Source organism: Podarcis pityusensis (assembly GCF_964106645.2).
Source record: "Podarcis pityusensis genome assembly, chromosome: 11".
NCBI classification, from domain to species: domain Eukaryota; kingdom Metazoa; phylum Chordata; class Lepidosauria; order Squamata; family Lacertidae; genus Podarcis; species Podarcis pityusensis.
This window is the reverse complement of record NC_138036.1, coordinates 2,594,598-2,620,283: the sequence shown is the minus strand read 5'-3', so window position 1 is coordinate 2,620,283 and position 25,686 is coordinate 2,594,598. Positions and strand designations below refer to the sequence as shown.

At 49.0% G+C, this 25,686-nt stretch overlaps 1 protein-coding gene and 1 long non-coding RNA gene across 2 annotated transcripts in view; one reads left to right on the top strand and one right to left on the bottom strand.

Annotated features, from left to right (window-relative positions):
• Nucleotides 1–18,470, top strand: part of ARID3C (AT-rich interaction domain 3C) — a 114,998-nt gene extending 96,528 nt beyond the window's left edge. Inside the window, exons 4-8 of the mRNA XM_080973514.1 lie at nucleotides 7,500–7,683; nucleotides 8,846–9,075; nucleotides 10,890–11,159; nucleotides 14,571–14,660; nucleotides 17,039–18,470. Of these exons, the coding sequence (XP_080829640.1) occupies nucleotides 7,500–7,683; nucleotides 8,846–9,075; nucleotides 10,890–11,159; nucleotides 14,571–14,660; nucleotides 17,039–17,175 (911 nt within the window). The 3' untranslated portion in view covers nucleotides 17,176–18,470. The remainder of the gene's footprint in view (nucleotides 1–7,499; nucleotides 7,684–8,845; nucleotides 9,076–10,889; nucleotides 11,160–14,570; nucleotides 14,661–17,038) is intronic.
• The window catches only part of LOC308458829, a 334,934-nt gene that overhangs the window by 256,489 nt on the left and 52,759 nt on the right, over nucleotides 1–25,686 (bottom strand). The gene's annotated exons all lie outside the window — the stretch shown is intronic.

Here is a 25,686-nt window from a genome sequence, read left to right as displayed (position 1 = left end):
CTCTGCCTGTGTGTCAGGGGCTGGCAGCTGCTTCCATGGTGCCCTGCCCAGAGGACCCCACTGCCTGCGCAGGGAATGCCAGACGGATCTCTGCTTGTTGGGCTTATGGGGGGGGGGACTGATGCTGGGGGCAGAGGAGCCACCGCAGTCTCTCTCTCTCTCCCCCCTCCATCTTACCTCAAGTGCCATCAGGAGAAGGTAACTGATAAGCAAAGTATGCCCCATCGAATGCTTTTTTGAAGACATTTTTGCTTCTGCTTTTGGAACATCCTATAGTTAAAGCTATGGTTTTCCCAGTAGTGATGTATGGAACCATAAAGAAGGCTGATTGCCAAAGAATGGATGCTTTTGAATTATGGTGCTGGAGGAGACTCTTGAGAGTCCCATGGACTGCAAGAAGATCAAACCTCTCCATTCTGAAGGAAATCAGCCCTGAGTGCTCGCTGGAAGGACAGATCCTGAAGCTGAGGCTCCAAGACTTTGGCCTCCTCATGAGAAGAGAAGACTCCCTGGAAAAGACCCTGATGTTGGGAAAGATGGAGGGCACAAGGAGAAGGGGACCACAGAGGACGAGATGGTTGGATAGTGTTCTCGAAGCTACCATCATGAGTCTGACCAAACTGCGGGAGGCAGTGGAAGACAGGAGTGCCTGGTGTGCTCTGGTCCAGGGGGGTCACGAAGAGTCGGACACGACTAAACGACTAAACACCAACAACAACAGAATCTCAGAACTGTATGGTTGGGAGGGATCCCAAAGACCATCTAGTCCAACCCCTGCAATGCAGGAGAAATCCTGTGGCAATGAGTCCCACTGGCCAGATGGGGTTGTTATTCAAAGTGCCTCCTCCACCTCTCCTGTTTTCCTTTGTTCTGCTGCCTACTTGAGCCTCTCTTCCTGCTAACAGCCTGGGGGCTATGTGGCACCCCCTCCTGTGTGCAATGCCCTCCCTCACCCCCACTAAGGCTGCCCCACATTTCTGAGAGCGGATAGACTCTCCCCCATTGACCCTCACGTGCTCCAAAATTTCCAGGTGGGAGGAAGGCTCCCCCCCCCTCGTTCTAATCCAAAGGCATTGGACTGCAAAGACTTATTTTGAGCAAGTCCAGGTAATGAATTAAGCTGACTTCCTCTTCCTTACGCCTCTTAACAAAGAAGTAAGTTCAAAAATTAGATTTGCTTACTTTATAATCGTGCATTGGTTCGCAGCAGTGGCATCAGTAAAAACTATGCAGGCAAAATACTTACATTTATGGTAGCAACAGCTTCCATTATGTACCAGGAGCAACCCAAGGCATATGTCCCTTCATGGCTGGCCACAAGAAGATAAAGAGAGGAACAGGAAGTCGTCTATGCTCCTTCCTCTCCAGGAGAGGAGGGGAAATGACATCACACAAAGCCCTCTCTGCCAGTTGTGTTTCTATGGTCCGGATGTCAACAACAGAGCTCTGCAAACTTAATGCCTTCTCATGCTGATTTGCAAGAATATGCATTTGTTACGTTTGGCTGCCAATCTCCCACACTTACTGTGCCTCTAAAGGGGAGACATCAAAGGGCACTTGCTGCTTTTCCTTTGGAGTTGCCCACCTGCGATTGCCCAGCTGGCATCTGGTCTGTGGGCTGTGAGGTGGGTCAGTTGGCCACAGCTGTTTCCACTCTCCATCTCCTACTCTGGATTCGATTGACTCGGCCACAGTGTCCTGGCTGGACATGGTGAACAGAGTGGGCAGATAGAACGAGACTTTCCACCCATCTTGGTGCAATGGAGCTTTGCCTTGGTTTGTTCTCCTCTGCAGCCTGTTAGAAGCTCTTGGTTATTACCATGGCCCACCATCCTTTGGAACATGATGTAGAACCACAGAATTGTAGAGTTTCAGTGCAGAAGTTGCAATGCGAAAGATCCTTCAGATGCTAGGCGCTGTAATAATGATGATGGTGGTGGTGATGATGATGATGATGATAACAATAATAACAATAACAATAATAATTTATTACTGTATTTTTCCATGTATAAGATGCCCCCATGTATAAGAAGCCCCCTACTTTGGGGGACCCCAAATTTAGAAAATGGGCATATGCACTATCTGTGTATAAGACGCCCCCAGATTTTTAACCTCAATTTAAAGTAAAAAAACCCCAGTCTTATACATGGAAAAGTACAGTCATACCTCGTGTTGCATTTGCTTCATGATACGTTTTTCCAGGTTGCATCCCGCGGCGACCCAGAAGTAGCAGAAAGGGATATTTCTGGGTTTCACCGCTTGCGCATGTGCAGACGTGCAAAATGAAGTCATGTGCATGAGCAGACGTGGCAAATTGCGACCTGCTCATGCGCAGATGTGGGTTGCGTTCTGCTCATGTTGCGGACGGGACTCCGGAACGGATCCCGGAACGGACTCCGGACGGGACTCCGGAACGGAATGGACCAGAGGTACCATTGTACTTATACCCCACCCATCTGACTGGGTTTCCCCAGCTACTCTGAGCGGCTTCCAACAAAATATTAAAAATACAGTACAACATGGGACGGGCTGTCCCCCCCCCCCCCCCAGAAACCATTTCCTTAGGCCCTAGGTTCCTTTCCCCTTTTCTGCACCATGTCCTGTTTGAGATGCGTTTGCTAAATCTGCGGGACCCTGCGCTTCTTTGCAGCAGGGATACCTTGCTGTGCGTTCTTCCTCTAATACAGAGCCACACTGGGCACAGCCCCATATATAACACCGCCCCCCCAGTGACAGGGGTCGGGTTGCATTTCACTCAACCCTCCCAGTCTCTCGCCCACTCGGATCCTGAAGAGCCCCCAGACACTCGTTTCGGCGCTGGTCTCCCTCTGCAAACCACAGCAGCTGCGCAAAGCCTTAGAGGTCAGCGAGGGAAGGTCACGTCGAGGAGAGATTGCGGCCCATCGGCCAGCGATGGAGGAGCCCCTCCTGACCGTGGGGTTGGGGACTCTCTTGCTCTTTTGTGGGGGGCAACGGGAAGAAGTCATGGCAGGACTGCCTCGTCCTCAAGGTCCTGCGGAATGCCCCCCTCTCCACCCACCCTTCCCACTTTGCGGGCAGCAAGTGCTGGAAGGGACGATGTGCCGCCACGCCCTCTGGTCCGGGTGACCCAAAAGGCTGTTAATTAGACCTGGACGTGCTATGAAGGGCTGTCGATGCCTTGGGGTTATTGGAATTGATTTCAGTTTAGATGGTGAGCCAGGCCTGCGGGCAGGGAGCATGCTGGGAAACTCACACATGGATCACCGGCTGAAGCCGCTTACAGTCCTGCTTTCAGGACCCTGGGCAGGTTTGGGGAGCCTCCTCCGTTTTCTCTAGGGCAATGATGAACTCTTGGTGAGGACTCGCAGCTCAGTGGCAGAGCAGAAACCCTACCATAGGAAGGAAGGAAGGAAGGAGCCCGGTTCAATCCCTGACTCCCCACTTGGCAAAGGGCAAAGACCACTTTCGACTCAGCTGCCAACTTGAGGAGTCCATCCTGGCACCAGCCCCTTGTTCGGGAACTTGAAGCCCAATAAGAGCACAAGAAGGGAGCCCAATTTGCCCACCACCCTGTTGTCACGGTGGCTAGTTCATATAGTTTCTGTTCGACATATTTGCCATACCCTTCGTCTAAAGGCTGGTTTATGGTGCAGGATCATGAACAACTGAGTGCCCGTGCAAAATATGATGCCCATCCAATGCAAGAAGCTAAAGCAGGCCTATAAATGTGGTTCATTATAATAAGCAATGCATAATAAGGTAAAATCAAGGGATGCAGGTGGCACTGTGGTCTAAACCACAGAGCCTAGGACTTGCCAATCAGAAGGTCAGCAGTTCGAATCCCTGCGACGGGGTGAGCTCCCGTTGCTTAGTCCCTGCTCCTGCCAACCTAGCAGTTCGAAAGCACGTCAAAGTGCAAGTAGATAAATAGGTACCACCAGCAGGAAGGTAAATGGCGTTTCCGTGCGCTGCTCTGGTTCGCCAGAAGCGGCTTTGTCCTGCTGGCCACATGACCCGGAAGCTGTACGCCGGCTCCCTCGGCCAGTAAAGCGAGATGAGCGCCGCAACCCCAGAGTTGGCCATGATTGGACCTAATGGTCAGGGGTCCCTTTACCTTTAATAAGATTAAAAGGTAAAGGACCCTCCTGTCCAGAAGCTCCTTTCTCTGTCCGTGGTGCCCCCTTTTCCTCTGGGATGCTGGCCGCGTCTTGCCGCCGGTGCCCCTTAATAGAAACCGCTCTGTCAAGAATGGAAGCGATTATCGTAAAACATTTCCAGAGGGAGCCGGAATGAGATTAACAAGCTTTCTGACAAGCTGACAATTTTATAAGCTGATAATGCAGCATGTAGCTTGGGCCGCAGAGGGCAGGTGAGTAATTAGCAAAGTAGACCTGGAGGAGGAGGAGGAGGAGGAGGAGACGAAAGAAGCAGCCTTCATGCCAGAGCAAGAGAGCAAGTGCCCCTTTGTGGAGGAAAACTGGTGCAGTAGGCCCTGGGACATTTGTTTGGGCATGTACCCCCCATCTCTGCTTGGTCTATGTCTAGCTCTGCATTCAAATCCTGCCACGAAATCCCTGTTCTCTCAAGATAGCGGGCAGCCACCTAATCTAATCAGTGCACACCCGCACTGGAACGTGGGCACTCTTGCAGAAGTCATTTTCTGGGAATGTGGGGCATTCTTCCATCTCCGCCGTATGAAGCAGTTGGTCCCTTACCTTTCTCGCCCTGATCTGGCCACAGTGATCCACGTGACGGTCACCTCCAGGCTTGATCATTGTAACTCGCTCTATGCGGGGCTCCCCTTGAAGCTGACCCAGAAACTCCAGCGGGTGCAGAATGCCACGGTGAGGCTCCTTACGGGGTCCTTGCCGTGGGATCACATTCATCCAGTGCTATACCAGCTGCACTGGCTCCTGGTGGAGTACAGGATCAGGTTTAAGGGGCTGGTTTTGACCTTTAAAGCCCTATGCGACCTAGGACCCTCGTACCTACAGGACCACCTCTCCTGGTATGCCCCGCAGAGGACCTTAAGGTCCACAAATAACAACACCTTGGAGGTCCCAGGTCGCAAGGGGGTTAGATTGGTCTCAAATAGGGCCAGGGCCTTTTCAGTACTGGCCCCGACTTGGTGGAACGCTCTGTCACAAGAGACTAGGGCCCTGCGGGACTTGACATCATCATCATCATCATTATTATTATGTGAAGATACTTTCCATGGCTCAGTGGCAGAGCATGTGCCTTGTGGGTGAGAGGTCCTGAGTTCAAGTCCTGTCATCACTGTGGGTGATATGGGGCTAGGTCAGTGGTTTTTCAGGCCACCTTCCCCTTGATTCCTTAAATTCATGCCCTACCGTATCAAAAGCATTAATGAATGGATGAGCACAAGGACGCCACACTGCTAAATAAAGCATGCAAAATGATTTTTAAAAGGAGCAAAGTTAGGCGTATCAGCGGAAATTGTTGGGGAACAGAGCCCAGCTTTTCTTGCCACAGAATGCGTGGGAACAATTTTTTTGAAGAATCCTAGAATTGTGGCGTTGGAGGGTCACCAAAGGTCATCTAGCTCAACCCTCTTGCAATGCAGGAATCACGGCTAAAGAATTGCTGCTGTCCCTGTTGCAGACAGCCGTAAAAGCTGTCTAGATCCATAAGAATATTTTTTACATGTTTTCCTGAATGCAGGTAAAGAGTGGGACCACATGGAGGTAAATTTAGGGGGTGAGACTCTCTATTATATCCATCACAACTGGCTGCATGGAATGGTTACTCTGTTTTAATTCTTGCGCTCTGGGAAGGATCCGCGAAGTCCAGAGTCAAGTAATGGGTGTCGAAGCAGGAATAGGGCTCCACTCCAGGTTTTTGCTATTTCAGCCTCATCAATCTGTGTTTTATCTTCAGTTTTCCTTTGGAAGCGCCCTCATTCCTGACCAGCTGACCTCTGTGCTAGGCAGTTTATCTCAAAGGTTAATCTGCGTTTTTCTAAATCCTGCATTTCTAACCCGAACTCTGATGTTTTAAAAATTTTTTATAGCCGTTTCCCTCTGGTTTTGTCTCCCTCTGCTGGAGAGAATCAGTCCTATGTCACAAAAGATTTCTTTGCCACAGAACCAAGTGGGCTCAATAAAACAGGACAGCTTTTTCTAAGTTCTTAATTTATAGCGTGACCTTTATCTGGGGGTTTTACATTAACTTGGGCATATACCGCGATAGCCAAAATTATTTAAAAATAAATATTATGTTCTTCAGCCTGCATTGATCATGGAAAAGGAAGACATTTTTGCATGAGCCAAAACCTTGCCTCCGTCCATCATTCATAGATATAATCCTGCACAATTTATTCTGATTAGCCGAATGGGAAAAGGGTTGTGTTGAGCACTGAAGACCCAGTCCAAACCACTGATACCTTCATAAAACCATAGAATTGTAGAGTCAGAAGGGACCCTGATTGTGATCTAGTCCGACACCTTTAATGCCAAACTCACAGCTGAGCCATCCGGCCTCTGTTTAAAAAATCTCCAATGAAGGAGAGTAAAACCCCTTTCGAGGGAGTCGGTCCCACTCAGGGCCGGATTTAGGTTTGATGAGGCCCTCAGCTCCTGAAGGTAATGGGGTCCTTAATTGTAAGTGATTACTCAAAACCTGCAAATGAGTCCATTTCTTTGCATTGTTTCTTGTTATGTACTGAGTTGAATAGGATCCAAAAAGCAGCAGCCTGATCGGTCCTAGAACAATAGGATTCAGAATGCAGAACTCTGATTGGTCCTAGAACAATAGGGTCCGGAATGCAGTAGTCTGATTGGTCCTAGAACAATGCAGTAGTATGATTGGTCCGCAGGAGCCACCCAATCCAGCTCCAGGTGGAAGTGAATCCGCAACCTGATTGGCCTACAGGAGAATCCCGGAATTAGCCAATCACGTGGGGCCCATTGTGTAAATAATGTATATAAAGCAGATATTTCGGGGGAACTTTCATTCCTCACTACTATGAGCTGAATAAAGAGCATGAAATCCACACTCGACTCCGAGTATATTTTATTTCTGTAGGTAAGCCGTAAATGGTTCCCAATCTTCCTTGAAGGATTTTTTTTGTCCTTATGTCGAAGTTTTTCAGTTAGTTTTGCCATTTCGGCGTATTCCTTAAGCTTTTCTTTCCATTCTTCCTTGGTTGGTGTTTTATCGCTTTTCCATCTTTGTGCCAATAGCATCCTTGCCGTGGATGCATAGCTGTCAAAGTTTCCCTTTTTTAAAGGGAAATGCCCTTATTCCGAATAGGATTCCTTGCAAGAAAAGGGAAAAGTTGACAGCTATGCGTGGATGTAGCATACATAAAAAGTTTTTGTTTTCCCTTTGGCAGATCTTGACACATAAAATTCCTAACAAAAAAGCTTCTGGGCTTTTAACAAAGGTTATCTTAAACATTTTTTTCCATTTCATTATATATCATTTCCGAGTAATTTTAAACTATTTTACAGTTCCACTATTAACATTTGGCAACCTTGAATTTCCTCTCTCCCCAGGGACTCCCGTGAACCGGATCCCCATCATGGCCAAGCAGGTCTTGGACCTCTACACCCTCTACCGGCTGGTGACCGAGAAAGGGGGCCTGGTGGAAGTCATCAACAAGAAGATCTGGCGCGAAATCACCAAAGGCCTCAACCTGCCCACCTCCATCACCAGCGCTGCTTTCACCCTCCGTACGCAGTGAGTGGCTTGCTCTCCCGCGAAGAGGCGAGGGAGCACTGGAGGTGCAAATGGCTCTGAAAAGCTGGTATCGCTAAATCAAAATCCATCCGTTTGCTTGAGTTAATTAAACGGAACAGCTTTAATTGGATCTTGAACGTCTGCTTTGCATTCTATGGTGTTACTTAGCGTGTCATGCAAAGCGCTGTTCTGAACAATTCTGAATAGGGTAATAATAATAATAATAATAATAATAATAATAATTTTTTATTATTTATACCCCAGCCTTCCCGGTTCAGAAAACCGGGCTCAGGGCGGCTAACAACAAATTTAAAAGACTTAATTGATGCTACAAAAAAAACACCAGCATAAAATACGGTATAAAACGTGAATAACAATAAAATCAAAAATCGATTTAGGGGGGAAATCCATCCAATAAACATTAGATGATCACCAGGGCTAGCTGGCTAAATTAGTCCTATTTGGGCCAGCGAGGAGACCAGGGTAGAATTAGCTGTAGGATCCCAGAGAGGGAAATTTTCATAAAAGTAGGAAGGGGGAGGGAAGGAAAGGGAATAAAAGATCAGGCTAAGTTTAAATTAAAGGCCAGGTGGAATAGCTCTGTCTTACAGGCTCTGTGGAAGGAAGTTAAATCCTGCAGGGCCCTGGTCTCCTGGGACAGAGCATTCCACCAGGTGCTGTGGGTAAAACCTCAGTGCCTAGGACTTGCCGATCGTATGGTCGGCGGTTCAAATCCCTGCGGCAGGGTGAGCTCCCGTCTTCGGTCCCAGCTCCTGCCCACCTAGCAGTTCGAAAGCACCCCTAAGTCCAAGTAGATAAATAGGTACCGCTTTATAGCGGGAAGGTAAACGGCGTTTCCGTGCGCTGTGCTGGTGCTGGCTCGCCAGAGCAGCTTCATCCCGCTGGCCACGTGACCCAGAAGTGTCTCCGGACAGCGCTGGCCCTCGGCCTCTTAAGTGAGATGGGCGCACAACCCTAGAGTCGGACACGACTGGCCCGTACAGGCAGGGGTACCTTTACCTTTACCTTTAGTGGGTTGGGGGTGAGTTTATGAAACCGAGGAGAGGGGATTGCCCGAAGAAAGTTTGGGAACCTCTACCCTGGCACTCTAACCACTACCCCACGCTTCCTCTCTCCCTTTCTGCCTCCCTCCGCATGTCAGGTACATGAAATACCTCTACCCCTACGAGTGCGAGAAGCGGGCGCTCAGCTCCCCCGGCGAACTGCAGGCCGCCATTGACAGCAACCGGAGGGAAGGGAGACGGCAAGCCTTTGGGACCACACTCTTCAACTACTCTCCGGTGGGGACGCCGGGGGTCCTGGCCTCGCCCAAGATACCGCTGCCCTCCCTCACCATCTCTGCGCACAACCAGGTGCAAACCATCAAGAAAGGTGAGGCAGTTGGGGATAACTCCGACTGAAATTCCCAGGTGTCGAAAAAGGTTATTTACCGTATTTTTCCATCTATAAGATAATAATAATAATAATAATAATAATAATAATAATAATAATAATTTATTTATACCCCACCCATCTGGCCGGGCTTCCCCAGCCACTCTGGGCGGCTTCCAACAGAACACTAAAATACAATAACCTATTAAACATTAAAAGCTTCCCTAAATAGGGATGCCTTCAGATGTCTTCTAAAAGTCTGGTAGTTGTTTTTCTCTTTGACATCTGATGGGAGGGCGTTCCACAGGGCGGGTGCCACTACCGAGAAGGCCCTCTGCCTAGTTCCCTGTAACTTGGCTTCTTGTAGCGAGGGAACCGCCAGAAGGCGCTGGACCTCAGTGTCCTGGCGGAACAATGGAGGTGGAGACGCTCCTTCAGGTATACTGGACTGAGGCCGTTTAGGGCTTTCAAGGTCAGCACCAACACTTTTAATTGTGCTTGGAAATGTACTGGGAGCCAGTGTAGGTCTTTCAAGACCGGTGTTATGTGGTCTCAGTGGACACTCCCAGTCAGCAGTCTAGCTGCCGCATTCTAGCTGCATTCTACAGCAGCTGCATTCTACATTCTAGCCGCATTCTACAGCAGTCTAGCTGCCGTAGAGCAGTAGTCCAAGCACGAGATAACTAGAGCATGCACCACTCTGGCCACACAGTCCGTGGGCAGGGAGGGTCTCAGTCTGTGTACCAGATGGAGCTGGCAGACAACTGCCCTGGACACAGAATTAACCTGCGCCTCCATGGACAGCTGTGAGTCCAGAATGACTCCCAGGCTGCGCACCTGGTCCTTCAGGGGCACAATTGCCCCATTCAGGACCAAGGAGTCCTCCACACCCTCCCCCCGCCCCCCCAAAACAGTATTTCTGTCTTGTCAGGATTCAGCCTCAATCTGTTAGCCACCATCCATCCTCCAACCGCCTCCAGACATTCACACAGGACATTCACCGCCCTCACTGGTTCCGATTTGAAAGAGAGGTAGAGCTGGGTATCATCCGCATATTGATGGACATCCAGCCCAAACCCCCTGATGATCTCTCCCAGCAGCTGCATGTAGATGTTGAAAAGCATGGGGGAGAGGACAGAACCCTGAGGCACCCCACAAGTGAGAGCCCAAGGGTCTGAACACTCATCCCCCCCTACCACTTTCTGAACACGGCCCAGGAGGAAGGAGCGGAACCACTCTGGTACCCCATAATTAAATACAATATACTCCCATAGAGACTACCTTACACTGCGTTTAAAACCAAAATCGCATTTGGATAGAAACTGTTTCTCATGCGACTAGTCCTGGTTTTTATAACCCTGTACCTTCTTCCAGAAGGCAGAAGCTGAAAGAGATCATTTCCGGGGTGCGCACTATCCTGCGCTATCTCTGCCGCTTTCTTATGGCACCTGGAAGCGTAGATTTGATCCAAGGTGGGAAGAGTGTACCCAATTATTCTCTCTGCAGTCTTTACAACCCTGGGCAGCATTGTTTTTCCCCTGACCGTGCAGCTCCCAAACCACACACAGAGACCATAAGTTAATACACTCTCCAAAGTACAATGGTAAAATGCCATCAACAGGTCCTTTGAGAGATTATTTTTCCGGAGGATTCTCAGAAAATATAACCTCTGCTGTGCTCAGGTCTTGGCTGTTTTCTCCCCAGGTTAAGTCATCCTTGTATTGCAGGGGGTTGGACTAGATGGCCTTTGGGGGTCCCTCGCAATTCTGCCGCTCTGCAATTCCTCCCCCCTCTCTTTTCTCCTCCCCCTCCAGAGGAGAGCATCCTTTCCTCCGCGGTCCCCGGCCGCCTGGCCATCCCCGTCAGCTTAGCCGGCCACCACTTGGTGGCTGCGCAAGCGGCGGCGTCTCAGGCGGCCGCCCTGGAGCAGCTGCGGGAGAAGCTGGAGGGGGGCGAGCCCCCCGAGAAGAAGATGGCCCTGGTGGCCGAGGAGCAGCAGCGCCTGGTGCAACACGCCCTCCAGCAGAACCTCCTGGCCATGGCATCGCAGTTCCCGGTCAACATCAAGATCAACAACCGTGGAGGTGAGAGCCGTCCAGGTCGCAAAGGGTGTCCGCAAACCCCTGGTCTTCCCAGGGAACTCTGGGAAGTGTAGTTTTGTGCCAGGAGGATGACACGTCTAGGGAACCTCTCCCCAAACTACAGTTCCCAGGATTCTCTGGGGCAGCGCAGCCAGAGAGGGCAGTGTCCAGAGCATAGCTGTCAACTTTCAGATTTGAAAATAAGGGATCAGCAGCCTCACCTGTCCCAGGGACAGTCTAAGGGATATCTAACAATCCGGGATAGCAGCGGGAAGCAGCGGGAAATGGCGCTGGAATAAGGGAATTTCCCGCAAAAAAAGGGAAGTTTGACAGCTAAGGTCCAGAGGTGACTGGGATCTGTAGCTGTCGTCATCATCCATTGTATTACCTGCTCTCCAGCAGCACGTTCCGGGGACGGTTGCAAGAATTGGAAAATCAGATTGCTGTCACCAGAGCAAGCCCTGAATAATAATAATAATAATAATAATAATAATAATTTTATTTATACCCTGCCCTCCCCAGTCAAGACCGGGCTCAGGGCGGCTGACACCAGGTATAAAACAATTGATTGAAATACAACTTAAATACAAGATTAAGATACAGCATTAAAATGCAGCCTCGTTTCAGTAGGAACTCAAATCAAAAACTTTTTGGGGATGAAAATGTCAAATCTTCACCAACTCTGGAACAACTCTGTCTTACAGGCGGAAAGAAATCAGATCCCGCAGGGCCCTGGTCTCATGAGACAGAACGTTCCACCAAGTTGGGGCCAGTACTGAAAAGGCCCTGGCTCTGGTTGAGGCTTAGGGCCTGGGACCTCTAGGGTGTTGCTACGCAGGGCATACCGGGAGAGGTGATCCCGTAGGTACAAGGGTCCTAGGCCTGTACAGTTTTCCACACCTCTTGGGGGTCAAGGGTCAAGGCAGAGGGGTTGCATCTTCAGCATTTGTGGAAAACTGTACAGAAACACACGCCTCTGGTGTTCCACAGTTCCACAGCTTAGGGGCTGTCACAGAAAAGACCCCTCCACAAGCAAAAAAATAAAATTAAAAATACTTCGGCAGAACTACCAAGAAAGGCTTCTTCTTTCTGATCTTGCAGTATCATAGAGTTGTAGAGTTTAAAGGGACCCCGGGACATCTAGTTCTTGAGCTGAGATTCCTGCTTGAAGCGGGTTGGACTAGATGACCTTTGGGGGTTCCTCGCAACTCTGCAATTCTAGGATTCTTTGACTTTGGAGAAGCACCTTTGCACCCCAGTGAATGTGTCTGGGTAGGAAAGGGTGTGGAGAAATTAGTAAGTTAAGAAAGCAGGTGAAAGTGTGCAGGGAGGGAACTTGCACACTTTTTTTGCAAGTAATTTCGATAGCGGGGAAGTGAACTGTGCTTCCGGAGAGCAGGGCCATCACTGACAGTGCTGGGGAGGTTATTCTGGGGGTCTGTTCATCCAAGAAACAACTCCTTTCAGCAAGGATCTGTAAAACAGAGCACACACGCTAGAATCAACTTTGCAAAAATGATTCCGAGCGTTTCTCGGGGATTCACAGCTCCCGTTGTTAAGTTACCTTTTGCATTGCACTTCAAGCCTCTTCAAAGTGCTTCATAGCCATTACTGTGCAAGGTAGATCAGTATTACCCCTCATATGGTAGGTGAAGCAAGATTACATCCTTATTTACCTATATCACAAAATTTACCCACCGCTTGCTTGTGGAAACCTCCTGCCCAAAGCGGTTTACCAAAATGACAAAACTATAAAATTATTGCAGAGAAAAATGAACAACAACTATTTAAAACTTCTAAGATGAGGCAGGAACCTTTCTACATATGTGGTGGGAGTGCAAAGAGATAGTGGGATTCTGGGGAAATATCTACAACGAACTGAAAAAGATGTTTAGATTTTCATTTGGAAAAAACACCAGAATCCTTTCTCCTAAGTATCATGTCAGAGGAAATAAAAAGAACGTTCAGAGCAATATTTATGTATGCAACTACGGCGGCAAGGTTATTGATTGCCAAAAATTGGAAAATGCAGCTGCGTCCCAACTAAAACAGGCTGGTTATCTAAAATGATGGAATGCTTCCATATTGCCGAACTAACAGGGAGGATAAGAGGAGATATGGTACAAAAAGTGAATAAGGAGTGGGCTATCTTTAAGGATGCGGGTGGCGCTGTGGTCTAAACCACAGAGCCTAGGACTTGCCGATCAGAAGGTCGGCGGTTCGAATCCCCGCAACAGGGTGAGCTCCCGTTGCTCGGTCCCTGCTCCTGCCAACCTAGCAGTTCGAAAGCACGTCAAAGTGCAAGTAGATAAATAGGTACCGCTCCAGCGGGAAGGTAAACGGCGTTTCTGTGTGCTGCTCTGGTTCGCCAGAAGTGGCTTAGTCATGCTGGCCACATGACCCGGAAGCTGTACGCCGGCTCCCTCGGCCAGTAAAGCGAGATGAGCGCCGCAACCCCAGAGTCGGCCATGACTGGACCTAATGGTCAGGGGTCCCTTTACCTTTATCTTTAAGGAATACATCAAAATTTATGTGGAAAAAGTAGAATTTCTGACAGATACTGTCAGAGTGAATCCAGAAAATGACGAGAGTGAAAGGAGAGTAAAGTCAAGATAGAAGAAGAGATTAAAGAAATAATGAAATGCGTTTAAGCTAGCTGGAAAAATAAAGTAGCGTAACAAGAACGGCTGGAAGTCAAGTCACTTGGTGGGTGTCTATGTGGGGTAGGTGTGTAGGTACAGTAGTGCCTCGCAAGACGAAATTAATTCGTTCTGCGAGTTTTTTCGTCTTGTGAGTTTGTTCGTCTTGCGAAGCACGGTTTCCCATAGGGTATTAACGGTTTTAAGAAAAAGGAAACAAACTTGCAAGACGTTTTCGTTTTTCGTCTTGCAAAGCAAGCCCATAGGGAAATTCGTCTTGCGAAGCAACTCAAAAAACGAAAAACTCTTTCGTCTTGCGCGTTTTTCATCTTGCGAGGCATTCGTCTTGCGAGGTACCACTGTATGTTGATATGTACAGTATAGGTAGGTATTATATAGAGTAATGTAGGTATGTTTTATGTTATGAAACTAAGGTAGTGTGTTGTGTATGTGTACTGTGTAAATGTTTATGTATGTGTTTTATATGTTCATTAAAAAATTAAGGAAAACAACTTTGAGATGGGTGAGTGAGGCTGACTTACTGGCAGAGGTGAGATTTGAACCCAAGGCTTCTGGGTTTACAGAAGAGTCTCTGAGTCGCTTTGCCGCAGGGACTTGAGCTGTGAGCTGCTGGCCCATCTCACTTTGATGAGCAGCCGCCTATCAAACGGCGGGCTTGGGTTGTGCAAAGTGGTGCTGGACTGGCTCTGGGCTCCATCCTCCCTGCCTCTCCCTTCCGAAATCCCTCTATCGGCATTTTCTTCTCCCCTTCCAGATGACAGACAGGAGGCTGCATTGAACCTGTCCAGCAATGGCATTAGCAGTATCAACATGTCAATAGAAATAAATGGAGTTGTCTACACAGGTAAATAGAAAGGGGGGGCTGCTTCACCCGTGTAATTGCAGCCGGGAAATCCAATAAGTTATAGCTGCGGCCCGGCTGACGACCTTTCCCTCCGACCCTGATGTCTTTGCTACGATAAAATCCATCATCGTGAAGTCGCGGGGCCTGCAGTGTGCAAGAGACTGTCCTTTGCCCAGGTAGGGGTAAGAATGCATGCCAGGAATGCCAGGCAACCAGGTGGCAATTTTGGACAGCTTGTACCTGAATGTTCCTCTGATTCGGATGCCCTGGCATGCCTCTGTGTTACGCTCACCTGGCGTCCTCCTGTGCTCGCCTGCTTGTCCGGCCTCTCCGGCAGAAACCTGCCTTTCTCCGTTTTGTAAATAATATGAGAAGTCAAGTTTCTAGCCCTTATGGCTTGCAGAGACAAAGCTGAGGACGAGGGCAGCGCAGGAACCTTCTGGGCAGCGACTGGGCACCAATGTGCCCTAGATTCTTTATATAGATTCTCTTTTCTGCTGTGATCTCTTAGGTAGAAGCCTAATGTCGGCAGATTCAGGGCAGATAAAAGGGCTTTTTCGTGCAGCGTTTAAACTATGGAACTCACTGCCACAAGAGGCAATCATGGCCATCAACCCAGACAGCTTTAAAAGGCGATTAGGCAAATTTGTGGAGGAAAATGCTATCTATGGTTGCTAGCCAAGATGGCTATTCTCTGCCGTCTCCTCCTGTGGTTTCCAGCTGGTGGCATTCAGAAGCTTTGGCCTGCAGTTTCCCTCCTCTACGAATTTGCCTAAATCCTCTTTTAAAGCCATCTCAATTCCAGATCTGGAGTTAGCCAAATTGACGGACATAATAAGGCATAAATCTAAAACTATGGTACAGAAACAATCGGAATGCTCAAATGAATATTTACGCAAACAGGGCTCAAATACGAAAGTTTGGTTGTGCTTAGACTAACCTTGTGAAGAATATAGAGAACACAAATAATTGATGGATTACGAATGAACTTAAAGAAAGGAAGTGATGGAAGAACAGATGTTGAGGTGAACTAGATAACCAAGAGATGTGTGGTGAATGCTGTGGAAGTCTTTTATAATATTTCAACTAGGATTTATATATTGAAAATGTTTGAAATATGAATTTGGTATTATTTGATTGTGGAAAGTATTTTTTCTCTTCTTTCTTTTTCTTGTTTCTTTTCATCTATCTTTCATCTCCTTTCTTTTCTAATCTACATTTTGAAAAATGTGTAGATAAATGTTTTTATGTATTGTTCAGTATTGGCCCTATTTCTTGCTTTTCTTTTATTTTCTTGTAATATTTAATAAAATTTGATAATGATGTATAAAAAAAATTAAAATTGGTGGCCCTCGCTGCCTCATGTGGCAGTGGGTTCCATAGTCTATACGCTGCATTAAGAGGTATAAAGAGGCAGACTTTGGGCAGCCCCTGCAAGGGGTGAAAGAGGCCGGCCCTCTCAGAGCCGGAATTGGGCAGCCCTGGCCCTCTCCTGAATTGCCAGGGGAGAGCCAAGGACCTCCTCTGTGAAAAAAAGTCAGTCACGGAACCAAGAAATCACACAAAACAAAAGAATTGCCATGCAAATCCCTGAAACGAGAAGTACCGTATTTTTTGCACCATAACACTCACTTTTTTCCTCCTAGAAAGTAAGGGGAAATGTCTGTGTGTGTTATGGAGGGAATGCCTACGGGTGGCATGCCTACGGATTTTCCTCCTCTAAAAACTACGTGCGTGTTATGGTCGGGTGCGTGTTATAGAGCGAAAAATACGGTAATCGACTATAGAATTGAATTAAATAACAAAAATCAAAAAAATTAAGGAAAAATTAACCTAGAATTAAACAAAGACTTAACGAGATGCCACCTACAAAACTCGTTTCACTGAACTAATCAGTTTCCTCAGAAGAAAATAAAGAAATTATAAACCTTAAATGATTTTAAGTGATATCAAACAAATTCAAGAGCAGAGCTGAAACGCTTCCTTGAGTTTACAAAAAAGGTATAAAAACCTCAATGACAAGTTTTAAACATAGCCCTATTTAAGAGAAGATTATAAACCTTAAATGATTTTAAATGATTTCCAGCAAACTCAAAACGTTTTAGCCCTGCTTTTGAGTTTGCTGGAAATCATTTAAGGTTTATAATTTCTTTATTTCCTTCTGAGGAAACGAGTTTTGTAGCCGGCACCTCGTTAAGTCTTTGTTGAATTCTAGGTTACTTTTTCCTCACATTTTTTGATTTTTGTTATTTAATTCAGTTCTATAGTCGATGACTTCTTGTTTCAGGGATTTTCACGGCAAGTCTTTTGTTTTGTGTAAGGACCTCCTTTGTGGTAGATGGGAACCGCTGTAACCTTGGCCTCTCTTCTCCCGCCAGGTGTGCTGTTTGCCCGCAGGTCTGGCGTCGCCGGCAGCACCGCGAGTGTCCACAGCCACACCAGCCCCGTGACCTCGCAGAGCCAGCTGCTGTCCACGGCGCCACGGGGCCACACTCCGGGCAGCACTTCGCCGTGAGGGGACACGTCCCGGGAGCCTCCTGCCTCCACCCTCGACCTGGCGACCTCGGGCGGCGGAGACAACGCCACGGTTGCCCTGTGCCAGGGCCCAGCAGAGGGCACCCAGGGTTGCGGCTGAGTGGGGCTGGGTGCTTCAGCCCCATCCTTTCCTGGGGGGTGGGATTTCCGGGCAGGATGGAACGAGACGCTTGAGCAGAGAGCTTTGGAGAGGACTTGAGGGGACTTGGAGAAGGAGGAGGAGGTTGGGGAGACCTCGAGGCCGGACTCTGGACTCTGGAGAAGACTCAGCGGCGGGTACGGGTGCTTCCTGCATCCGCTCCCCTCCCCTGTCAAACACGCACAGTTGTATACCCAGCACAAGCATGCTGTTCGCACACACAACACCTCACATCTTCGACGGGACATTGCTCAGGGCTTGGCATCCCTCGTGGGACTGAGGCCTCGCTCTCGCCTGCCCCATGCCAGGCTGGGGGATGCCAGGGGCAGAGGTGGGTGGGGCCTCAGCGCTGGCAGGCGTCATTCCAGGCACACAGGTGCCAGAGGTCTCTGTGCCCACGTGCGGGCGAGAAAAGAGGCATCGCCAGGCACGCAAGGAGGGCATGGAGCAAAACTGGCAAGGGGAGAGTCTCAGGGGCCAGGGAGAGAGGCCCAGGAGGGTGGATTTGGCCCCCAAGGCCTGGCCCACCTCACCCCGGACATTCTCTCTCTCACACACAGTGGCCCTTCTCTCCCTTCCATTGACGGGGTCTCTTGTCCTTTGCAAACCGCAGCTGTGGGGCATCAAAAGCACTTGGGGGAGATGCGAGGTGCGCAGAACCCCAAGCCTGGCGTTGAGTTTAGAAGGGAAGAGGGTGGATGTGGGAAGGGAAGCCAAAGGGGAAAGATGGAGGCCGAGGTGGCAGGGAATCAAAGAACGGGCAGGCGAGGCGGGTGATGGAAGTGGTCCATTTTGGGAATAAGACAGCAGCTTCCGGGGTTGGGGCTGTAGATCAGTTGCACTTGATTGTAGAAATTGCTTTTTCTCACCCCCTGCCGCTGTGGTACCCAACGCCTCCCCAAATGCTGTACCCTCTGCAAGGTGCCTTGGCGATGCCTGCTGGTCCCTTCCATCCCTTCCCCTCCTTGCTTTGCCAGCCCAACACGGGTGCCTCTCCTTTCCCCTCGTGCAACGCGCCCTCGTGCAAGCGCACACGGGCCGACGGATAGCTGACCTTGGCGCACTTTCCTCATCGCCACCCTGGGGAGCCAGTGGGGGACAGGCTGGGTTTGCCTCTCCCCCTGGTTAGGCTGCCATCGGGGGTGGGGAGCAGGGGTGGGTTGGGTTGGGGGGGCAATCCTTTGGAATCACTGGAGGGGTGGGGGTACGGGTGGGGTGTCGGGGAATCTCTTTTTGCGACCGTGCAAGGTTTATAAAGACGTACCAAAGAAGGGATCGAGTTCATCTACCTCATGTTCTTTTGAAAAATGTGCCAACGGGGGGAAGTGGGGGTGGGTTTGGGGAGAGGCAGGCCAGACAAGCTGGTGACTCGGCCTGCTTCCGCTGCTGTTGATTCTGCAGCCGACGGGAGCTTGGCTTTTGGTTTGTTTTGAAACAATCCTGTGCTTTTGACCAAAGAAACTCTCCTCTTCCCTGCTGAGCCACTTGCTGCACGAGATTTCATCTTCCCAGGCGGATGCTGCCTCCGGAAAAGGACGTTTCAGGACTCTCTGGGAAATGCGGACATGGGCAGAGGATGGGACTGCGGGTGGCACGACTGTTTTTAAGCTCTTCTACCAAAGATGGGATGCATTTGGGCACTTGGTTCTTCCGCCGCGGGAATGGAGGCGGCCGGCGAGCTCATCTCTTGTCTCTAATTTTCTGTCCTGCTTTTCCTGGCAGCTCCAGACAACCCCTTTGCTCCTTGTGTCTAGGTGGTGCTTTCCCGGACCTTCCTGCTGCTACCGCCCCCTCCTGCTTCCCTCTCTCTCCCTTTCCCCCTTCCTTGTCTGTTTTGGAGTCGATCCAGCGCACTGAGTCGGGAGCTGGGTCCTGGCACTCAGGGGAATGAATGCAAGTACCGATGAGATGGAAATAAAAGCAGAAATACTTTTAAAAGATGCATCGGAGATGAGTGATGTTTCACAGCAACAACCGCGCCCTACTCCCCGGTTGCTCTGAGGGTCGCCCCCTCTCGGTCTGATCCCTTAAACTGTTGGGTGATCAAGAACCGAGAACCTGTAACCTTTGACCAGCAAAGGAGGTTCTCTACTGCCCAGCCCATGTTCAATCAATAAAAACATAAATGCTTATAATACCGTTTATTGATAGAATATGTCCCAACATTTCATGCCTGGGCACCTTGAGGCAGCTCAGAGTCAGGTAGCCACCGAACCTTAATGATGGGATGGAACAGGAGAGCACTTGGAAATAAAAAGGGGAGATATAAACAGCAGTGGAACTGCAGGGGCCGGCCCATGCTAGAAAAATGAGTCTTTCTGCACATTGACTATCACACACACTATGGAATTGCACGCCTTCCCCAAAAGCCATGAGCTTGGGTGACTTTGAAAGAGACTGTGGTGTAACAGAGTGTCAGACTAGGAACTGGGAGACCAGGATTCAAATATGAGGCTCACTAGGCCAGCCACAGTCTCTCAGACAAGCCTACCTCACAGGGTTGTTGCGGAGATTAGAGGAGGAAGAGGAGAACTGCTTGTGCCATCTTGAGCTTGGAGGAAAGGTGGGCTATACATGTGGTTTTAAAAAGGCTTGAGGCAAATTCATGGAGGCAGCCAAGGCTACTGGCCACAATGGATTTGCCCCCTTTCTTAGTGCCTGCTAGACTATCACAATTAAATGAATGCAAAGAAAAACACAATGATGCTTCCACACCATTGTCCTGGGGTGTCATTTTCATTTATGGGTTTCCCCATCTTGTCTTGAGCATCAGAGGTGATTTACAGCAACATCATTGCCTCCTTCCATGGCAAGTAAACGCAAAGAATACTATTTCTCTGTATTTCGGAGGTGGCGTATGATCACCCTGAGACTTTCGCTGCAATTCAATTCCAGGGCGGGGGGCAACCCAGAGAAAGGGCCCCTCTCCTTTTTATATTGTTCGTTCCTGATTATTTGTGCTCGCGATGGTATCAGGGCTGTTCTACACGATCCCCCGTTCCATTCTGTTTGCCCCTGCAAAATTTCAGGGTGAGGAAAAAACTCATTGCCAAGTCAAAAGCATTTCTCTGGGCAGCAATAATGCAACAAATTGGGGGAGAACCACAATGAAAACAGACTGGTGTGTGGATGGCTCAGTGTAAACCCACCACAAATACACAACGGTTGCATGGATGACATCTTGCACAATACACTTGCAGTAAAACACTGGTCTCTTCTGTTTGTCTTGCTGCGTTTTCCCACAGATTTAGGGTCTGTTCACATTGGCAGCTTGGAATCAGAGAATTGTAGAGTTGGAAGGGACCTTGAGGAGCATCTAATCCAACCCCCTGGAAAGGCAGGAATATGCAACTGTCCCTTACGAGGATCAAACTTGCAACCTTGGCATTATCAGCTGAGCTATTGCTGGAAGGCTCCTCTGATCCACATCAGGGTCAAACTAGACATTCTGAGAACTCAACAACAACACCACAAACTGGCTTATAAGTATTCAAACAACAAACATACTAAGGCAAATCCCGTGATTGATCCATGGATACAGCTTTGTGTTTCCAACTCAAGACCCATTGAAGAACATCTCCTCCAGTTCAATCTTTGAAATACAGCTTTGAAAAACTTTTTCATATTCTCCAGTGTGCTACCCATGCCATTGTGGTGGTACGGGGTTGCCGTCCTATGATTGGACTTACGCTACTTGTTGAATGGTTCATTTATCCAGTCTGTATAATGTTTACTGCACATGTACCGTATTTTTCGCTCTATAGGACGCACTTTTTCGCCTCCAAAAATGAAGGGGAAATGTGTGTGTGTCCTATGGAGCAAATGCAGGCTCCTTGGCTCCAGCGATAGCAACGGGAAGCTTCCGAAGTGCAGAGGGAGCGCTCCCTCCACGCTCCGGAGGCTTCGCGTTGCTTTCGCTGAAGGTTGGAGAGTGAGAAGGGTCAGTGCGCACCGACCCCTCTCGCTCTCCAGGCTTCAGGCAGCTATCCGCAAGCCTTTGGAGCACAGCAGGAGTCCCCCCGGCACTCTGAAGGCTTGTGGATAGCAGCCTGAAGCCTGGAGCCCGGGGAGCGCAGCGCCAACTCCCGCGGCACTCCCCGGGCTTCAGGCAGCTATCCGCAAGCCTTCGGAGTGTGCCCCCAGCCCCGCAAGCTCCGGGAGCGGCGGCAAGGCTGCGCGCAACCTTGCCGCCACTCTCGGACCTGTTCTGGGGGCTGGGGAAGCTTGGGCTTCCCCCGCCCCAGTCCCGCGGCTAAAAACGAAGCTGCGCACAGTCTCTCCCAGCTGGAGAGGTTGCACGCGGCTAAAGAGGAAGCCAAGACAGCCCGCGGGATGGATCCCGCTCGCTGTCTTGGCTTCTTTGCTCTTTGGGGCTGGGGGGGGGGAATAATTCCCCCCCTTTATTTCCCCCCCTAAAAACTAAGTGTGCCCTATAGTCCGGTGCGCCCTATGGGGCGAAAAATACGGTAACTTGCTAAGATAATGTTGTACTTTTATCCACTCCATGTTTACAGTATCTCTAGGCTTCGTCTTGCACAGGGCACCTTAGTATGTTTGTGGTTTGAATGGTTACAAGTCTATCTCTATTCTAGCTATTATTCTAGTAAATTTGGTTTTATACTTATAAGCCAGTTTGTGGTGTCGTTGTATTATTATTCTTACTGTCACCACATTTGAAACTTTGTGTATATATTCTGAGAACTCATACAAGATTTGGCTCTCTTGGTGTGACGCTGCTCTATAATCACAGCTGGGTGACCACACGACTTACTGCTCTATATACTGACTCTTGTACGTTCTGCATCTTGGGAAGAAAGGGAAAGCTGTCTTATGGGGGGGGGGGGCAGCCCAGCGTTTCACCAAGCTCAGTATTGTCAACACTGACTGACAGCGACTCTCCAGGGTTTCAGGAAGAGTTCTCTCCGCCCACAACCAAACCTGGAGATGCCAGTGGGATTTGAAATTGGGACTCTGAAACTGAGCTACGTCTAATAATACAAATTTTATTATTTCTACCCCACCCATCTGACTGGGTTGCCCCAGCCGTTCTGGGTGGCTTGCAACAAAAACATATAAGCATAATAAAACATTAAACTTTTTTTTTTAAAACAACACAACAACCACCCTGGGACTGCTGCTTATTGCACTGCCTCTCGGCCCAGTATCCCTGAAGGAGCGTCTCCACCCTCATTGTTCTGCCCGGACACAGGCCCAGCGCCAAGGGCCTTCTGGCGGTTCCCTCCCTGTGAGAAGCAAAGCTACAGGGAACCAGGCAGAGGGCCTTCTTGGTAGTGGCACCCACCCTGTGGAACTCCCTCCCACCAGATGCCAAAGAGAACTACCACCAGACTTTTAGAAGACATCTGGAGGCAGCCCTGTTTAGGGAAGCTTTTCATGTTTGATGCAATACTGTATTTTAACACTCTATTGAGAGCCGCCCAGAGTGGCTGGGGAAGCCCAGCCAGATGGGCGGGGTATAAATTTATTATTATTATTATTATTATTATTATTATTATTATTATTGCTAAGCACAGACGATCAGAGATGAGCAAGTGCTTGCTTTTAAAATAAACCAGGGGGTGAGTTACCTGCCTCCTCTCTGGTCTGCCCCCTTACCTTGTTCTAGCTGCATTTCTCTGTGCTGGGCCAGTCCTGCTCACTTTTTTGGGGTGGGGGCAGAAGAGCAGAAGCCCAGGCCTCCATTTCTCAAGTGGGAAAGCTCTGAAAGTGGGGAATCTGTGCATTGAAGCCGTACCATACGATGAAACGGCAGCAGAGACAGATTGCCCCATTTAGGGCCAGCTGTGGTGTTAGGGAGGGGGGGGGCAGGTGCTGGGGGGTGTCAGTGTCAGCAACACCCCCCCCCCCAAGTTTCCTCTTGAGCCATCCACATCCTCCTAGACAGGCAGCCTGCTGGCAGCAGAACTTGCCTATCGCTGCGAGGTCCACTCATCTCGCTTCATCACCTTCCATCATGTCCCTGGCAGCACTGCTGGGAACAAAGGGTGCAGCCTTAGAGACAGCCAGACCATTGGTCCACCTTTTATTAATTAATTTTATTAATTTTAATTAATTAATTATGATTTTACTATTTATATCCCACCCATCTGACTGGGGTGGAATCTAGACACGTATTATTATTTTTTTTAAAAAAAATGCAATGAAATTGCTTTAAAAAAAGTTTTGAAAAAATATATATTGAATTTGCCATAAGCTCACTATTGCCATCTAGTGTCACATTTGTATAATGCACTTAAAACATAATAATCATATTATAATTATGATAATATTCTCCCAACAGAGTATTAAAAACACGATAAAAGCTCAAACATTAAAAACTTCTCGAAACAGGACTGCCTTCAGCTGTCTTCTAAAAGTCAGATAGTTGTTTATTTCCTTGACATCTGAGGAGAGGGCTGGTGCCACCACTGAGAAGGCCCTCTATCTGGTTCCCTGTAACCTCACTTCTCGCAGTGAGGGAACCGCCAGAAGGCCCTTGGAGCTGGACCTCAGTGTCCAGGGTAGAGACGCTCCTTCAGGTATACTGGGCCGAGGCCGTTTAGGACTTTCAATATCAGCACCAACACTTTGAATTGTGGCCAGAAACGTGCTGGGAGCCAATGTAGGTCTTTCAGGACTGGTGTTATATGCTCTTGGCAGCCACGTTATATTTGCAGCTGTACAGCTGAGTCCTTGGTTGCCCCAGCCACTCTGGGTGGCTTGCAGTGTATGTAAGAACAAAATAAAATACCAAACATTAAAAGGCTTTCCTATCCAGCCACAGTCCTTGAAAACACTCACTCAACCCAAGATTTTTACCGTATGTGTAGAGCCCTCCTTGCATCTCACCTGGAGCTCTTTTTCACTCTAGCGGTCAGTTAGGTTCATCCATAACAGCTTCTTACCCATTTTTTGTGTGGTCAGGCTGCCGTCTTACGTACAGTGCGCTGGCCTTATTGATAATGAGTTTTGCAGAATTTCTACCTGAAAGCTTCCCACCTGTCTTACATGCAGAGAAGTGAGGGGAGGAAGCATGGTCAGGGACCAGAAGGAGACAGCGGTTTGCCAAACCTCTGTAGGGAGGATGGATGGCAGATGACAGATTGAGGTTGAATCCTTACAAGACAGAAGTACTGTTTTGGGGGGACAGGAGGCGGGCAGGTGTGGGTGACTCCCTGGTCCTGAATGGGGCAACTGTGCCCCTGAAGGAGCAGGTGCTCAGCCTGGGAGTCATTCTGGACTCACAGCTGTCCATGAAGGCACAGGTCAATTCTGTGTCCAGGGCAACTGTTTACCAGCTCCATCTGGTACGCAGGATGAGACCCTCCCTGCCCGCAGACTTTCTCGCCAGAGTGGTGCATGCTCTAGTTATCTCTCACTTGGACTACTGCAATGTGCTCTATGTGGGGCTGCCTTTGAAGGTGACTCGGAAACAACAACTAATCCAGAATGCGGCAGCTAGACTGGTGACTGGGAGCGGCCACCAAGACCACATAACACCGGTCTTGAAAGACCTACACTGGCTCCCAGTACGTTTCTGACTACAATTCAAAGTGTTGGTGCTGACCTTGAAAGCTCTAAATGGCCTCGGCCCAGTATACCTGAAGGAGCGTCTCCACCCCCATCATTCAACCCGGACACTGAGGTCCAGCGCTGAGGGCCTTCTGGCGGTTCCCTTGCTTTTAGAAGACATCTGAAGGCAGCCCTGTGTAGGGAAGCTTTTAATCTTTAATAGTTTTTGTATTTTAATATTATGTTGGAAGCCGCCCAGAGTGGCTGGGGAAACCCAACCAGATGGGCGGGGTATAAATAATAAATTATTATTATTATTAGGTCACACTCCAATGTTTCATGATCAGCAGCATTGAGGGTTGCAAGGTGGCTGTGTCAGGAGGCAGCAGGCCATGTCAATTCGAAGCAATCAATTGGAGAGCTGTGAGCAAGGATACAACATCCGTGCATTAGCCTGGTTCAAAGCTAACCTGGCGGAGGTCCGAGAAACCTGGTCCTGGCTAATAATAGCCCAATTGACAGGATGTGGCTGAAAGGGGAAAGGAACCAGCAGTTCAGTTTGCATAACCTTTGCTGGCTGCTGGTTCACGGGGTCTTGTCCATGTCCTGATTTATTGAGTGAGTCAACTCTCCGTCAATAAGAGCTGCTTGGGCTAGTAGATTGTAATATTGGAAGATGAGAGTTTGGAGAAAGGAGGGAAGCAGAGCTTTGGTGAATCTGGCTATCTCCTGATTAGAAAGAAGGCTGAGCCAGGAGTGAGGAGTTCACAGAGGAAGCATTTACTAACCAGTTGCCAGAAGACTTAAGAACTGCTGATGGCCAGCAACTAAACGTTATGG